Raw genomic sequence first — 17,332 nt, forward strand, 5'->3', positions numbered from 1 at the left:
AATCTTATGCCACAATGACACCTGGTGTCCACTTTGGAGTTTTTTTGCACTGCTTGGCTTGTGGAATGGAAGACCTGAGATGACTTGAACCCAGGTCCCTGTGAACTGCTGGCCTTAACAGTTTGCAATGTCGACATCAGTGTAGCTGTGAGGAAATTAGCGATACTGCCCCAATCTTGGAAAACCTAACAAATACCATATACTGGATTTTATATACAGTTAACAACAGCTGTGCCTGTCAAGTGTTGCACTTTTAATAAGTTGTATTTAAATTACACAGTTTTTAAAAACCTAACATTCAATTCAAGCTTCTCCTTCTTACCTACAAATGCATTCAGTCTGCTGCCCCTCACCACCTCTCTACCCTCACCACCCCTTATGTTCCCGCCCGTAACCTCCCGTCACAGGACAAATCCCTCCTCTATGTACCCTTCTCCAACACCGCCAACTCCAGGCTCTGCTCATTCTGCCTCGCCTCACCCTATGCTTGGAACAACCTTCCTGAGCCCTTACGCCAAGCCCCCTCCATGCCCATCTTCAAGTCTTTGCTTAAAACCCACCTCTTCAATGCTGCATTCGGCACCTAACCCTTACCGTTCAGTAAATCCAGACTGCCCCAATTTGACCACCCCTATCGGACTGTCCGTTCACTTGTCTCTTAGATTGTAAGCTCCTTGAGCAGGGACCGTCCCTCTATGTTAATTTGTACAGCGCTGCGTAACCCTAGTAGCGCTTTAGAAATGTTAAGTAGTAGTATGATCTGTGTAAATAAAGGGGGGGGGGGGGGGGGAGGACAGCAAACAAGCTCTAGTCTCGTGTAACCTAAACCTAGCTAAGCAAGGCGCGCTCTTCTGTTATGACTGCCGCTGCCTCTCGTTATTCAGGAAGTCCCCGCGCTAAATATTCAGTCATTAATAACCGAATTTCAATTATTTTTTAGCTTTGGATCCGTCCTTTACCTTCTTCCCTAAGCTATTAGGAATCGCAAACAAATTTGGGTCAGGATCACCGGGACATATTTCAAACTTACCCTAATTTGATCTTTCTGGTTATCGTACACCCGTTGCATCAACCACCAATCATGATACCCAGGGCTACCAAGGGAGAAAAAGCCGTCATTATAATAAGGGACAGTGCTCTCTACCAGTCTTGTGAAAAAAACAAAACTGGTGTTTGATTTGTTGCAACCAGTTGAGGGCGAGGAAAATTCGCTAATCTACTAACATGCTCACTGGTAGCCTCAAGGAGTTTTAATAATCTCCTTGGTAGCCAGATCTGGGGTTTTTTGACGTTAGACGCTGATTGGGTTTGCCAGCTGTCCGTTAGTAAACTCTTTATTACTGGGTTTAGTGGGCGGAGCTCCATTACAGGAAGTAGCATGGCTGCTGAAGAGAGTTGGAGGGTAAGAGAAACTGTACTGATGTCTCTTATTTTACGAATTTCTGCTGCCGATCTAGATGAAACGAGAGTGCCCTCGCACTTGAAACTGTGGGAGCATTAATCACTATGATTTATATTGGTCTTTCAAGAGTTCTGGTGAGGAGATGCAGAGCCTCCTTATAAATTAAAACAAACTTGGCTACTGGTTAAGAAATTAATATGCTGCCTTTCTTCTCACTAAAGTTCTGCCCAGTTGGCTAAGGCTTGCATATTTTATTTTGCAGATTTAGATTTTGGAAAGAAAACAGCTATATAATGGATAACAACAATGGCACAGGTCTTGTGGTTGACATAAGCAGTCAGCTGTTTGGGGCAGGGGAAGGAGAGGTAAGGAGGTCAGAGCACCCTGTGGTAGCCAGGGCCTAGGGGAATAAGACCATAAGCAAAGCCAGCCCCTGAGATGAAGAAGCAGCTTCTCCTTTCGCAACCTCAAGAGAAGCAGAAAAGGGGCAGGATGGGTACTCTGAAAGAAAAAGACCACTGTACCCCATTAAGAAGCAGGCAGAAAGCAGGAGGACCTTGACCTGTGTTGTCCTAAACCAATAAGAGGAAGAGACGCTGAGACAGGGAGGGCTGAAAGCTGCTACTTCAGTCGGAGCAGCCTGAGGATCTCTAGGTTTCCCTAGCAACCAGGTGGAGGGGTGTAGTTGATGTTCCTCTCTGAGAAAAGGCTTAGTATAAACTACAACCCAGGAGAGAGACGAGAGCAGCAGGTGAACGGTTCCCATTGTTACCTTCGCAGCCAGACAGCCCAGAGGAGCAAGCGATTTAAATTAGTCCAGAGGAGAAGCAGAATCCCCACCTTAGAAGAGGAGGTGATGGACTATATGAGGCCTCCAACTATTAAGGTTAGCACTGTTTGTTTCCTGCTTGGGCAGAACCCGTTTTAGGGCTGGGGTTATTCTCGATTACCCTGTTAGAAGGAAGACAGCCTGCAGGAGGGCCTTCTCCCTTGTCCCACACAGAGCTTGTGCAGGTAAGTATTTTTTTATTAGATTATTTTGGTAGTGCTGCTGAGATTTGAACCAAGTAACTACTAATGAACATTGAATGAAAGTGCTTAGCTGGACTGTGGACTTACAGGATTGAACTGAGTTTGTATGGACTGCCTGCTATGAACTGATGAGTTTTCCTAAAGAGTTGCGCCTCAAAGGAGGAGAATGGAGGAGGAGCAAGGTCCTGGACTTAAAGATGGCATCTGGACTTGTGATTGGAGTGAGAGAGAGAGCAGGAGCTACTTAGCTGCAGGGACAACAGGCCAATGGTACCATAAGTGAAGTTGGGGCCCTGGGCTGTTCTGAGGAAAAAGGGGCAGCTGGATGCTACCTGTGACTGGCAAAGGAGGCCTTCAGGTTAAACAACTGTGTTAAGGAAGTAGTAAGTGTTTTGTGTTAAGAGAATCCATGGGGGATAGTCTCCAGGAGGAAAGGAAATTAGGGACAGCCACCAAGTTTTGCCGTTCCTGACATGGGAAATCTGGGAGCAAATCCTACCCTACTGGCTATAGTATACATAATTTGGGGGGCTTTGTGGGTTCCCCTTCAAACAACTGGTTAATATTTATTTTCTCAGAAGCTGCTAGCCATTACCTATTTTCCTTTTTATGGCAGCCACCAAGAGCCTGTGAAGATTACTGGCATGAATGGAAACACTGTAGAAGTCTAAAAAATCTTTTCCATCATTATTATACCTATGGTGAAGCTCCATCCTGTCAACAGTGGAAAGCAGATTATTCCATGTGCAGAGAATGGGAGAAAACCAGAAGCACAGAGGCCAAGGTGAGGAGCATAAATGGTTAACTCTAAACTGACTATTGTTGATACTTATTTTGCTTGAACTAGAATATTATTTACTCAGCAGTACTGTACAATCCCTAAGTATACCTATATTCTTTCTATTAATGGTGGGGGTACATCTTGCAATTTGCATTTTACTACTTTGGATCTGATTGAATACTTTCTTTCTGCAAGCCTTAGCAAAATGATGTTTAAAGCTAACTTGGCCCACTCGCACATTCACTCTCTCTCACACAGTCAATCTCACAAACACTCTCTCAAACATACACACTCCGAGGAAAACCTTGCTAGCACCCGTTTCATTTCTGTCAGAAATGGGCCTTTTTCACTAGTTTCTTAATAAAACCTACCCTTGTTATTATGTTACCCATTAATTTGGTCTGCATATTGTTGTCCTTAAGAATATGATTGTTGTGCTGTGCATCCCATTGCCTATTGTTTCTGTCTCTTGATCTGTCATTGTTGATTTGTTTTACAGTTGTCTTGCAGTTCTATGTCTGTGTGTACACCACCTTGATACTACGTGATTTAATTTATGAGTGGATTTTTATCATGTTGCAGTGATCTGTGTTCAAAGTTTTTCCAGTATAAGCACTGGAGGTTTATTAGAGACAAGCAACAAAGCCCGTTTCGTGAAAAATGAAATGGGCCCTAGGAAGGCTCTCGTCTAAGCGATTTCTCCTCTCTCCCCTGCCCTCCCCTCCATGTCCAGCGATTCTCCTCTGCCCTGCTGTCCCCTCCATGTCCCGCGATTCTGGCCTCCCCTCCATGTCCAGCGATTCTCCTCTGCCCACTTTTTTATTGAATGTCATCCGCAAATGTTGGTCCCTGGATATCTTTCCTATTTTTCTTTTGGGGGATTTTAACACAGTCATGGATCCTAGCCTGGATCGATTACCTGCAACCTCCCAAGAGGTTAATCCCCTGAGGGGACTTCCTATCTCTCTCCCAGTTTTGATGTAGTGAACATTTGGCATACACTTCATCCCTTAGAGAAGGGATTTGCACATTTTGCTAGAGCCCATAATGTGGCCTCCAGATTAGATTTTATCTTTGTCACCACATCTTGGTTCGCTCGGCTGAGATTGAGGAACCTGTGATGTCATAGCACTGTATGGTTTGGATGCAGATACAGGTGGCTGAGATATATCAGTTCATGCCTTGTTGGACCTTTTCCAAAATATCTCTAAGGATCATGCTTTTCAAAAATGTTTGGAAAAAGGGGATGAATTTTTTTCACAATAATGCTTCACATCGGGATGAGCCATTTCTTTTTGCTAAGGCAATACTGTAGGGTGATGTCATTGTCTTTGTGATATGGAGGCATAGGGAACTTGTCCAGGCTATTTTAACTCTGACTAGAATTCTGGCTCAGACAGAGACAATATATAGGTAATCCTACTCTTGTCCATAAAGCTAGGTTTTTGGCAGCTCAAACTGCTTTAAATGCTAAACTGCATGAGCTTGCGAAGCGGGCTCAAACTTATAAAGTACAAGCTTCATGTGCATGGGAATAAAGCGGGTATCCTATTATCTAGGTTGATACATCCCTGGTTATGTCCAAAGCTGATTAGTTCAATTTATAATGTTGAGGGCAATTTGTGTACAGACTAAAGACATGGCCACGATTTTTTTCCAGAATTTATATTCTGCTCAACAGCCTGGGGCTGCTCCTCCATGGTTTGGGCTTAATGCTTTGGACCTGCCTACCCTCACTGAAGCAGATTTTGATTTGCTTAACGCTCCTATCACTGATGGTGAGATATGGGTGGTGATTTTGTTCATTGGCCCTAATGAGTACACAGGAGAATCTTATTGTTTGTTTGGGATCTCAAGTGGCCCCTGTATTGAAATCTCTTTTTTTATTTTGAGCACGTTATATATACATGCTAAAAAAAAAGGAGGCTTTTCCATCAGAGGCTAATCAAGTGTTGATTTACAATTCCCAAGCCGAATAAGGATCCCAATTTTCATTTTACCATCCAATGAATATTGATTATAAAATTTTGGCTAAGCTTATGTCTTTGCGGCTTAGTACTATGTTGCCACGTTTGCGAGCTCAACATTCTGTAGGGAAAATTCTCTCAGCTTGTATGTACTGTAATCTGCATGGGCTAAAAGCTTTGGCCTTGAGTTGTGATGCCAAAAAAGCCTTTGATTGTCTCTTAGCCCTTTCTTTTTCAGGCCCTTGATGTGTTTGGGTTTTGGGAGTACTTTTTGGAGGTGCTTCGTACCCTTTATCATCAACTCACTGCTGCCCTATTTGGTGAATGGAGTGCTTTCTTCCTCCTTTGTTGTCCACCGCAGGACTCACCAGGGCTGTCCCCTTTAGCCCCTATTTATTTTGGTACCCATATTGAATAGTATTCGTCAACATCCGGATATTCATGGGGTCAAGCTTAGGGGCTCTGTTGAAAACCACTGTATTTGCAGAAGACATCTTTCTTTTTTTTTTTTTGACCAAACCCTTGGACTCAGTCCCTGCTCTTCAACTTGAGGAATTTGGAGAGGAGGCAGGATTCAGGCTCAATTATCATAAAACAGTGGTCATACAAATTAATGTTGCTAGGCAAGCCTTTGCTCAGGCTCATTTTCCCTTTCAGTTGGGTGGGGACTCTACTAGATATCTGGGGGTTCAGCTGCCTACTTCATTGGACGTGTTATATGAGGTCAATATTAAACCCCTCTTACTTTTTACTACAACTTTGCTAACCAATTGATCTTCGCTACCTTTGTCATTCCTGGGTCATTTGGCACATTGTCACATGGTCATCTTGCCAAAATTACTTTTGTTTTCCAAACTATTCTGTTAATATTGCACAGGAAGAACAAATTGCAACTTCAACGACTAGTTCAGAAATTTCTTTGAAAGGGTCATAAAGCTAGATTTACTTATAAACATTTAATTTATGTGCTCCGACATGGAAGTTCGGCTGCCAGACTTTTACCTCTATATCAAGCGTGTCATCTTTGGCATATCACCGATTGGTTGAAAGATACCGATTGCTATACTCCCCTCAGTTATGAGAAGGGGCTTATAGCCTGTTTGTCTCCTAGTTATGTACTTCATGCCACTCCCAGTATGTTGTCAAAACCTGTTAGGAGTAGTTGCCTTATAGCTCCCTTGCACAAGGTTTGGGTGTGGTTATGTAAGTTAAAGAAATTGAATTTTAATGTGATAGCATGGCTGCTCTTGTGGGGCAATTGTGACTTTCCAGTTGGACTGGCCAGTAGATCTTTTAATGTTTAGGGAGCCCAGGGGCTTCATATATCGCAACACTCCCTTGATGATAATGGGGAAACTGCTTCTTTTCATCCAAATCTGTACTCCTTATGATCTTTCTCCAGCAGATTCTTTCTCCTATTTGCAATTGAGGCATTATGTTTCATCTTTACCCATCTCTGACTGAGGATGAAACTAATCATGTGCGAGAGACTTTCTTACTGGGAGGTTCTACTACCCCATTTGTTTCTTTTTACTATAAGGTTTTGAGGGTTGATCTTCCACTGTTGCACTTCCAGAAAGGGGTGGAATCATGGGCTCAAGACTTGGCGATTGAGGTCTCAGTGTGCAAGCCTCTCGTTAAGTTGACCTCAGCAATCCATCAGGAACAGCAATACAAATTTTTGTTTTGTACTTACATTTCACTTAAACGATCCTTTCAGATGAGACTGTGCAGAATAGTCAATGTTTGAAATGCTCGAACTCGGATGCTACGTTGGGCCATATGTTCTGGTCTTGCCCGCTCATACAGTGCTTCAGGTGGGAGGTTACTTCTAAGGGGCATTGTAATTTTCAGTTTCGTTTACCTCAGATTTTTTTTTGTTTGATGATGATACTGATTGTTCTGTTAAGCCTAATAAACTTAAACGAACTTTATTGTTCTACCTGTTCTGGCCAGACGCAGCATCTTGGTGCAGTGAATGAGCCCGGATGCTCCTACTTTGATGCAGTAGCTCAATTTGGTTTATGAGCCCTGAGTGGAGGAGTGGCCTAGTGGTTAGGGTGGTGGACTTTGGTCCTGGGGAACTGAGTTCGATTCCCAGCACAGGCAGCTCCTTGTGACTCTGGGCAAGTCACTTAACTCTCCATTGCCTGCCGCATTAAGCCTGCCATGAGTGGGAAAGCGCAGGGTACAAATGTAATAAAAATAAATAAAATAAAATATTGGAGCGCCACATGGTGGTCTGGGACCATCCGGGCCACACGGAGTTGGACCCTGAACTTTTGATATTGCTTGGACCCATCCTCCGGGTGTTCTCTAGACTTGGATAAGAAACCTGCTGGACATGTTGTGTTGGATTCTGGGGGTGGGGGGGCTTTGTATTGTTACTTCCAAAAACAAATGTACTTGTTCTTGTACTGCTGGTTTTCTTGCATTCATTAATAAAAATGATTAAAAAAAAGTTGGCATTTTTACATTATACACATAATCAGCAGTGGTAAACACACAAATAGCCCCAGAGTCTATAAAAGGCAAGTTGGGGTGTGTATCCCAGATTGGTGCTCAAAATAATTAATGGGCTCCAATGATCTAATTATTGGAGTTACCAAGCCCTTAATTGGCACTAATTATGATTTGGGTGCTGATCTGGCTGCATGCTATTCTGTAACAATGGGCACCTAAATTGGTTTGTGTTCAACTCAAAAGGGGGGGGGGGATGGCTGCGGGAGGGGCATGAGCAGGTGAGGGATGTTCACAAAAGCTGTGTGCATAGTGTTAGAGTAGCAGGGATCCACAACCAACTTCCTTGTCAGGATTTATACTGGGTTTCAGCTGGTGCAAGTCCTTTCGCACTCAGCGCTATTCTATAAAGAGTGCTCATCCCTGAGCACTTTATAGAGTAACAATGGAGCTGAAAATTAGGCATCTATAAAAATTGTTCATTTATAGAATTTCCCTCATAATGTGGTTGCTGCTATCCATTTAGGTTAGACCTGCTAAACCAAATATATAGATTTTCTCTATAGTGACTGAATATTACTGCTCCACCTTCCCTCCAACCCCTCTCTATAGGAATAGTATTGGACCAAAAATCCCTCTACCAACCCAACACTATCTATATAGGAGGTCATCTTACTCTATCCTCTGCCTTACACTCTCTTGCACCTTTGATGACCCGCCCTGTAAGGCGTACAAAACCCCAACCTTGGCTGACTTCTAATATCCGCTACCTACGTTCCTGTACCCGCTCCGCCGAACGCCTCTGGCGGAAATCTCGGGCCCTTGCTGATTTCTTACACTTTAAGTTCATGCTGACCTCCTTCCAATCTGCTCTTTTACGTGCCAAACAGGACTATTATATCCAACTGACCAACTCTCTTGGCTCTAATCCTCGACTTCTCTTCACCACATTGAACTCTCTCCTCAAGGTGCCCCCTCCCCCAACTCCCCCTTCATTATCTCCTCAGACCCTTGCTGAATTCTTTCACAACAAGGTTCAAAAGATAAAACCTTGCTTTCTCTACCTCACCACCTCTCCCTCCACTAGTCTGTTCCCCTCTCTCTCCTTCCCCTCATTCCCTTTCCTCCTTTCCTGAAGTTACTATTGAGGAAACTACACTTCTCCTTTCTTCCTCAAAATGTACCACCTGTTCCTCTGATCTCATTCCCACCCACCTTCTTAATGCCATCTCTCCTGCTCTTATTCCTTTTATCTGTCACATTCTCAACCTCTCACTTTCCACTGCGACTGTCCCTGCTGCCTTTAAACATGCTGTGGTCACACCTCTCCTTAAGAAGCCTTCACTCGACCCATCTCCCTCCTTCCTTTTCTCTCCAAATTACTTGAGCGTGCTGTTCACCGCCGCTGCCTTGATTTTTCTCTCCTCACATGCTATTCTTTTTTTTTTTTAATTTGTTAAACTTTTTATTAATAATCCAACAATGTATTACACTCAAACATTATTCCTATACATAGCTCATCTGCAACATTCAATCTTTGTTCACATTCTTTTATTTTTCCTCCCTTCCCCTTTATTCCCCAACCCCCCCTCCTCCCTTTCCTCCCCCCTCCCCTCCTCCCATTAGCTCACCTAATCGTAACCACTCTTCCGCATTGGGTTTATATTTTCCCTTTCGCCTATCAGTCATTTTTTCCATTCCCATCAAGAAGTACAATTTATTTTCCCAATCCCGTCTCGTGGGACCTGTTCTTTGTTTCCATTTCAGTGCTATTGTTGTTTTGGCTGCTGCTAGGCACATACGCTTTATTCGAGTTTGCCATGCCTTCCCTCCCTTATTCCCGTAGCCCAACAAACACCATTTGGGATCACAGGTAAACTGAATCCCTATTGCTTGAGTTATTAATCCTGTAATCATTTCCCAAAACTCTTGTATAATGGGGCATGTCCACCAAATGTGATAATATGTTCCTTTCCCTTCTTCACAGCGCCAGCATTTATCTGATGCATTAGGGAACATTGCTTTTAATCTGTCAGGTGTATAATACCAGCGACTCATTACTTTATAAGCGTTTTCCTTCACCAGTACACAGATAGATGCTTTTTTAACCTCTATACACATTTTCTTCCATTCTCCCCCAGTGAATTCTTGTTCGAGATCCTGTTCCCAAACTTTCATATAAGGTAATTTTTCAAAGGTAGTGCCCCTAATATGTTCATATAATTTAGAGATCCCTTTTCCTCCACCACAAAGGGACCCCCATAGGTTTTCAAACTTTTCATTATCTATCCAGTTACCCTTATTCCATTTTGCAGTCACCATATAATTTCTAACTTGAAGATATGCATAGATTTCTGTCTCAGGAAGATCATATTCCTTACTAAGCTCTTCAAAGCTTTTAATTTTGCCCTCTCTTGTAAACTCACGAAACCTAATCAAACCTTTATCATACCATGAGGCAATTATCTTGTTTTCCTGCCCCCCAGGAAACCCCGGTTCTTGCGTGAGCCAAGCGTATGTGGATCTATTATGTGGTCCCCTGAGTTTCCTTTTAAGCTTACCCCATAATATTAACAAATGTGAAACGAAGGGATTCAATGTTAATGTTTTATACGTATGTTCAGGGATAGACCCCCAGAGCAGTGCATCCAGCCTACCTTCCTGTACAAATATCTGTTCTAACTGGGTAATCGGAGAAAGGTCAACTCTGCTCCAGACCTCAATTTGTCGCAGTTGGGCTGCCCAGTAATACCAAGTAATATTAGGGATTCCTCTGCCCCCTAGTTCTACTGCTCTCCACATTATTTTCCGTGATAATCTGGCTGGATGTCCTGCCCATATGAACTCCCCAATTTCCGTCTCTAGTTTCTGTAATTCCCCTTTAGGGACAGTTATTGGCAGTGTTTGAAATAAAAATAACAATCTAGGAAGGATATTCATCTTGACCACCGCTATACGACCCCACCATGACAACAATCCTCCCTTCCACTGTTGCAGGTCTCTTCGAATAGCTGCTATTAGCGGTGTATAATTCAATAAGTATAATGTGTTTAGATCCCGGGGTACCTTTATGCCCAAATAGCGAAAATTTCTGCCTATCCAGCGAAAACCATGTCTCTTCCCAAGTTGTTCTATTTCCTGATCAGTGGCAGTTATTCCCATGAGTTCAGATTTATCGAAGTTTACACGAAAACCTGACAGTGACCCAAAAAGATTTAATTCCTTTATTAGCACAGGCAGTGTCGTGTGTGGTTTGCCAATGTAGAACAGCAAATCATCCGCAAATAGAGCTATTTTATGCTCTTTTCCTCCCATTCGGACCCCCTGCACTTCCTTCAACGTTCTTATTCGTTGGGCCAGTGGTTCAATGGATATTGCAAATAACAGCGGGGATAGGGGGCATCCCTGTCTGGTCCCCCTTTGTATGTTCACTAAATCTGACCACCCCCCATTCACTTTAATCCTTGCCCTTGGTTGGTCATATAGCTTTTTCACCCAGCCTACAAAAGTGTTGCCAAATCCCATTTCTAACATTACCTCCCATAAGTAATTCCATTCGACCCTATCAAACGCCTTTTCGGCGTCTATTGTTAATAAAGTCATAGAATCTCCCCTCTTTTGTGCCCCCCAGATTAAGTTAAGGGTCCTTCTAATGTTGTCTGCCACTTGCCTATGTTTAATGAAGCCAGATTGGTCCTCGTGTATGAGAGATGGTAATATCCCACTCAGCCGATTTGCCATTATTTTGGCCAGGATCTTAACATCTACATTCAGCAGGGATATCGGTCTAAACGACCCACATAATGTCGGATCTCACTCGGGTTTTAACAAAACCGATATCCCTGCCTCCTGCATGCTAGTTGGGAATCCCTTCCCCTCAAAGCTAGCATTCCCCATCCTCACTAATAGGGGTCCCAGTTCCTGTTGAAAGATTTTATAATATTTAGCAGTATATCCGTCTAGCCCTGGTGATTTCCCACCCTTGGGCCTCTGATAACTCCCAGCACTTCCTCCAATGTTATTGCTGCTTCCATCTCATCTCTCTGTGGTACCGACATCTTTTGCAATCCAAGTCCCTGTATATAATCCCTGATGCTTTCTACCAATTCTGTTGATTCCCTTTTATATAGCTTTTTATAAAAGTCCATAAATTGTGTCCTAATTTCCTCATCTTGATGGTAAATCACATCTTTTGGGCCCTTAATTTTAGTGATCGTATTCTTAACTCTTCTATCACGCAATCCCCTAGCTAGGATTTTCCCAGCTTTATTGCTGAACTCAAAAAATTTCTGCTGCATTAGTTGTCTATGGAATTCCATGGTTTTCATCTGAATCATATGCAGTTCCGCTCTCCATTTTTTAAGTTCTACTAATTGTTGGGGTTTCCCCTCTCTTTGATGTATAGCTTCCGTTCTCGCTAGCTGTCTCCGTATTTCTACCTCCCTCTCTGCTCTCTGTTTCTTCTTGTAAGCCCCCTTTTTAATTAAGACCCCCCTAACTACTGCTTTTAAAGCATCCCACATAGTCCCATCTGTTACCTCCCCCGTATCATTTAGTTCTAAGTATTCTTTAATAGTGTTCCTAATTTCTTGGCAATCCATTTCTCCATCTAATAAAGTTTCATTGAGTCTCCAGATTTGCCCTGATCTTTGCTTATTCAACCCATCTAATGTGACCCAAACTGCTGCATGATCCGAGGCATGTATACTCTCTATCTCTGCCTCCTTTATATCTCCCCATATGTTACGGCTACCCCAAATTGCATCTATTCTGGCGTATGTGTCCTGTACGTGGGCGTAGTGTGTATACTGGCGCTGTCCCGGATGCTGTAAACGCCATATGTCTATTACATCTAATTCGCGCATCATTCTGAGAAATTGGCGCCCATTATACCCCTCTCCCCCATCCGTCTTATCAGAGTGGTCCATGATCCCCGCCGCGTGGTTGAAGTCTCCCCCCAGCATTAACACTCCTTCTACAAAGGGAATCAGTTCTGCCCGAGTGGTATCAAAGTATCTCCCTTGACCCTTGTTTGGTGCATACATGTTTATTAAAGTGACATTGCGATTGTTGACCTTCCCCCTGACTGCTAGGCAGCGCCCTTCTCTATCTTTATACACAGCCTCTTTAACAAACTGCAAATGTTCTTTCACATAAATCACTAAACCTCCCGTCATATTTCCCCTAGTATCAGCCAATGCATACCCCTCCCCCAGCCCTTTGTTCATAATAAGTGCTTCATCTTTCTTCTTAATGTGTGTTTCCTGTAACATTATTATATCACAATTCAATCTGCGCAGTTCTCTGAAAATTATACTTCTCTTACCCGGATTATTTAACCCATTTACATTCCATGACCCAATACGTATTCCTCTAATACTCAGTCCTCCCCCGTTCCCCCCACCTCCCCCCCCCTCCCAATCTCCCCATCAACTGGCATCCACTCTTTCGTGCCAGTATTCCCCTTAAGGAAGCACGTCATCTTCTGAGCTTGACCACCCGATCCCTTAATCAAATATGCATTCCTTCCCTCATTTATGTTGCTTTACCTCTTCCCTTCTATTTAAAACTCATATATGCATTTACCCCAACATCACATATATAACTTTTCAACTTGTTTCATCTTCCCTCCCACTTACTACAGTGGAAACTCGATCAAAGTCCCTGTTCAGTCCTTATCAGCTTCAGGTGGCATCATCTTTCTCCACTGTATCTCTTGCATTTCGTGCTGGAGGACGATTCCTCCTGCCTACAGCCATCTGCCAACCCGTCTGATCTTTTCTCCCTGGGCTGCCTTGGGATTGCTGCATGTTTTCTTCCTCTCTGGGTACATCTGTACATCCCATCTCCTTTAAGACTTTCCACGCTCCTTGTGGTGAGTGAAGACGCCGAGTAGTACTCCCCACCGATACTTGCAGCCCAAACGGGAACAGCCAGCGATAGCGTAATCCAGATTTTTGTAAGTAGCTTGTAATGTCCTTAGTTTCTTCTGCGCTGTAGCGTTTGCCTAGCCAGATCTTGATAAATCCGGATCTTAGCCGTGTTCCAAGTTATCTCCCCCAGTTCTCTCGCTTTTCTCCAGACTTTTTCTTTAACTGGAAACCTAAGAAAACAGGCTACTATATCTCTTGGCAAACCTTTCCGTGGAGCACCTAGGCTTCTGTGCGCCCTTTCCAGTTCCACAGGCGCATTCTCTCGGCCCTCTCCCGCATTGGAGTCCAGATTAAGTAGCAAAGCACAGATTTCTTGAACCACTTTCTCAGCATCTTTATACTGGTCCTCCTCCGGAATGCCTCTGAATCTCAAATTGCACCTTCTAGTGCGATTTTCAAGATCTTCCAGCCTGTCTTCCATATCCACTCTTGTTTGCTGTTCATTTTTTATGGAGCTCCGGAGGTCCCGCACTTCCAGCGATATGGCCTCCGTTTTTTCCTCCGTTTCCGCCAGCCTGTTTCCGATTTCTTTGATTTCTTCGCACAATTCCGCTACCGCCGTTTGGATGCTTCGTCTTGTTGTCACCATTTCAGTTTTTAATTCTGTAAACCATCTGGTGAAATCGTTCTTACTAATTTCTGCCTCGCTCTCAAACTGCTCTTCTTGATCCTGGTCCGATTCGCTTTCCGCGTTCGCCATCTTGGCCCCTCGAGACCGAAGTCCGGTTCCTTTTGTAGCGCTCGATGACTCGGTCGTAAACTTGAATTTTGCCAGCTTTTTCTTTGCTGCCATGAGTTTAGCTTTAGTTTTTTAATATTAGGAGTGATTTTTTCGCTGTTTTGCCCGAGGAATGCTTCGTTTTTGCCCTAAAGACGACGGAGCTTACAGATCAAGCAGCCATCTCTTCCGATGACGTCACTTCCTCCCTCCTCACATGCTATTCTTGACCACTACAATCTGGTTTTCGCCCTCTCCACTCAACCGAAACTGTGCTTACTAAAGTCTCCAATGACCTATTACTGGCTAAATCCAGAGGTCAATATTCCATCCTCATTCTTCTTGATCTTTCCGCTGCTTTTGACACTGTTGATCACAGCATACTTCTCGATACCCTGTCCTCACTTGGATTCCAGGGCTCTGTCCTTTCCTGGTTCTCTTCCTACCTCTCCCTCCGCACCTTTAGTGTTCACTCTGGTGGATCCTCTTCTACTTCTATCCCTCTGCCTGTCGGCGTACCTCAGGGTTCTGTTCTTGGTCCCCTCCTCTTTTCTATCTACACTTCTTCCCTTGGTTCATTAATCTCATCCCATGGCTTTTCCTAACATCTCTATGCTGATGACTCCCAAATCTACCTTTCTACCCCTGATATCTCACCTTGCATCCAAACCAAAGTTTCAGCGTGCTTGTCTGACATTGCTGTCTGGATGTCTCAACGCCACCTGAAATTAAATATGACCAAAACCGAGCTTCTCATTTCCCCCCCCAAACCCACCTCCCCACTCCCCCCGTTTTCTATTTCTGTTGATGGCTCTCTCATTCTCCCTGTCTCCTCAGCTCGAAACCTTGGGGTCATCTTTGACTCTTCTCTCTCCTTCTCTGCTCATATCCAGCAGATTGCCAAGACCTGTCGTTTCTTTCTTTACAACATCCGTAAAATCCGCCCCTTTCTTTCCGAGCACTCTACCAAAACCCTCATCCATACCCTTGTCACCTCTCGTTTAGACTACTGCAATCTGCTTCTTGCTGGCCTCCCACTTAGTCACCTCTCCCCTCTCCAGTCGGTTCAAAACTCTGCTGCCCGTCTCATCTTCCGCCAGGGTCGCTTTACTCATACTACCCCTCTCCTCAAGACCCTTCACTGGCTCCCTATCCGTTTTCGCATCCTGTTCAAACTTCTTCTACTAACCTATAAATGTACTCACTCTGCTGCTCCCCAGTATCTCTCCACACTCGTCCTTCCCTACACCCCTTCCCGTGCACTCCGCTCCATGGATAAATCCTTCTTATCTGTTCCCTTCTCCACTACTGCCAACTCCAGACTTCGCGCCTTCTGTCTCGCTGCACCCTACGCCTGGAATAAACTTCCTGAGCCCCTACGTCTTGCCCCATCCTTGGCCACCTTTAAATCTAGACTGAAAGCCCACCTCTTTAACATTGCTTTTGACTCGTAACCACTTGTAACAACTCGCCTCCACCTACCCTCCTCTCTTCCTTCCCGTTCACATTAATTGATTTGATTTGCTTACTTTATTTTTTTTGTCTATTAGATTGTAAGCTCTCTGAGCAGGGACTGTCTTTCTTCTATGTTTGTGCAGCGCTGCGTATGCCTTGTAGCGCTATAGAAATGCTAAATAGTAGTAGTAGTAGTAAGGCTCTTGTGGCTTTTACATGTGCCACAGATTTGAAGGGGCACGCTCTTGGTGTGGTTTAAGTAAACCAAATAAGTATATATATATATTCAGTCTTACAACTGCAATACAGGTATTTAAAACAAATCCTCCCCATCAGCATTTATACCTGCTCGGAGGCAAGCTTTTTTTTTTTTTTTAGGTCTTTCCAAGTTAAGGGAACAATTATGCTTAGTCTGTTCTAATATCATTCCAATAATGCAAAATAAGTGTTACGTCTCTTGTATCTGGACTTCTGAGAAAGGCAGCACTTACATGTGTTATCGTTTATCTATTTACTAGACCGTCACTTATTACAAAATGTAAATCAGAACGGTTTACAATATAACAGTAAAATCAATCTTTAAATACTATAAAAACACACTTTGAAATCCATTTCTGATAGAAAAGCACAGCAAAACCAGAGAGCCAATTAGTAGTAATTGTACAAATTACTCAGATTATAATCACCATCATAAAAATAAAATCAAAGAAATAATTTAAAAAATTCCATATTTTTTTTTAAATTTTTATCCCCCTTGTTTTCCTCTTCTCTCTTTCCCTTCCATCTTTTTTCACTTCTCCTATACCTTTCCCTTATTATATATTTAATTTGGTATAAAGCCCCCTATAATGCTATTTTTTTTCTAAACTGTTTGTGGTGTCTTTTTAAACATGTTTTACAAGAGGCTCCATACTCAGCAGAACCTTTTGTAAAACACTTAGGCAACTATAAGTGTCCTAGCCTAGATATCCCACTTCTACCTAGACGCTATATCCAAATTTGGGCTTACAATGTCTTAGAATCTACAGCAAGTAGACTTATCCATTCACCAGTGGCTGGGAAATAACTCCTTTTGTAAACTGGCCCATGTATTGTAAATGACAGAATTAAATGTTGCCCTATATAATGTAAATTAACTATTATCTGTCAATCATTAGATGTTCCTAAGTCCTTTAATCAGACATATTTTGGGTTTGCAGGATGCCCTGCGCCAGAGTGAGAAGAACCGTTTGCTGGAAAAGCAGAAACATGTTTCAGTGTGGAACATAAGGAAAAGTCCCCCTAAGGACTGGTACCTTCCTCTGGATCAAGGAAAACCAAAGGAGTGAGGAGGAAGAGTATAGAAACAACGCTAAATGGTCTATAAACTGTCTTTGTGCTATGTACAGAGAAAAAGTCCACAAAACTATTGTAAAGGAACACTACTGCCTGTTGTGGATTTGTTTGTTTTAATTTGTTTCTGGTATAATAAAAAAAAAAGGTTAACTTACAGCTGCTGGAAAATACTCATTAAAGGAACAGCTCAGGCACTAAAGTGGCTACTGTTTTTATATCATGCTGGGAGCAGAACTTGCCCAGGGCCAG

General features: G+C 43.2%; 1 protein-coding gene across 3 annotated transcripts; it reads left to right on the forward strand.

Annotated features, from left to right (window-relative positions):
* The first annotated feature begins 1,321 nt into the window (after positions 1-1,321).
* On the forward strand, positions 1,322-17,239 carry C11H22orf39 (chromosome 11 C22orf39 homolog). 3 transcript variants are annotated; one of them, XM_030217431.1, is made up of 4 exons: positions 1,366-1,402; positions 2,183-2,288; positions 3,051-3,218; positions 16,948-17,239. In XM_030217431.1, exons 2-4 carry the CDS (start codon positions 2,259-2,261, stop codon positions 17,074-17,076), a joined length of 327 nt encoding a protein of 108 aa, XP_030073291.1. In that variant the 5' UTR covers positions 1,366-1,402; positions 2,183-2,258; the 3' UTR covers positions 17,077-17,239. The 3 variants fall into 3 exon arrangements, with proteins under 3 accessions (XP_030073292.1, XP_030073291.1, XP_030073290.1); XM_030217432.1 differs by lacking the exon at positions 2,183-2,288 and having other exon boundaries at positions 1,322-1,402; XM_030217430.1 differs by lacking the exons at positions 1,366-1,402; positions 2,183-2,288 and adding an exon at positions 1,681-1,767.
* The last annotated feature ends 93 nt before the right edge of the window (positions 17,240-17,332 follow it).

This window comes from Microcaecilia unicolor, chromosome 11 (genome assembly GCF_901765095.1).
Source record: "Microcaecilia unicolor chromosome 11, aMicUni1.1, whole genome shotgun sequence".
Taxonomy (NCBI): domain Eukaryota; kingdom Metazoa; phylum Chordata; class Amphibia; order Gymnophiona; family Siphonopidae; genus Microcaecilia; species Microcaecilia unicolor.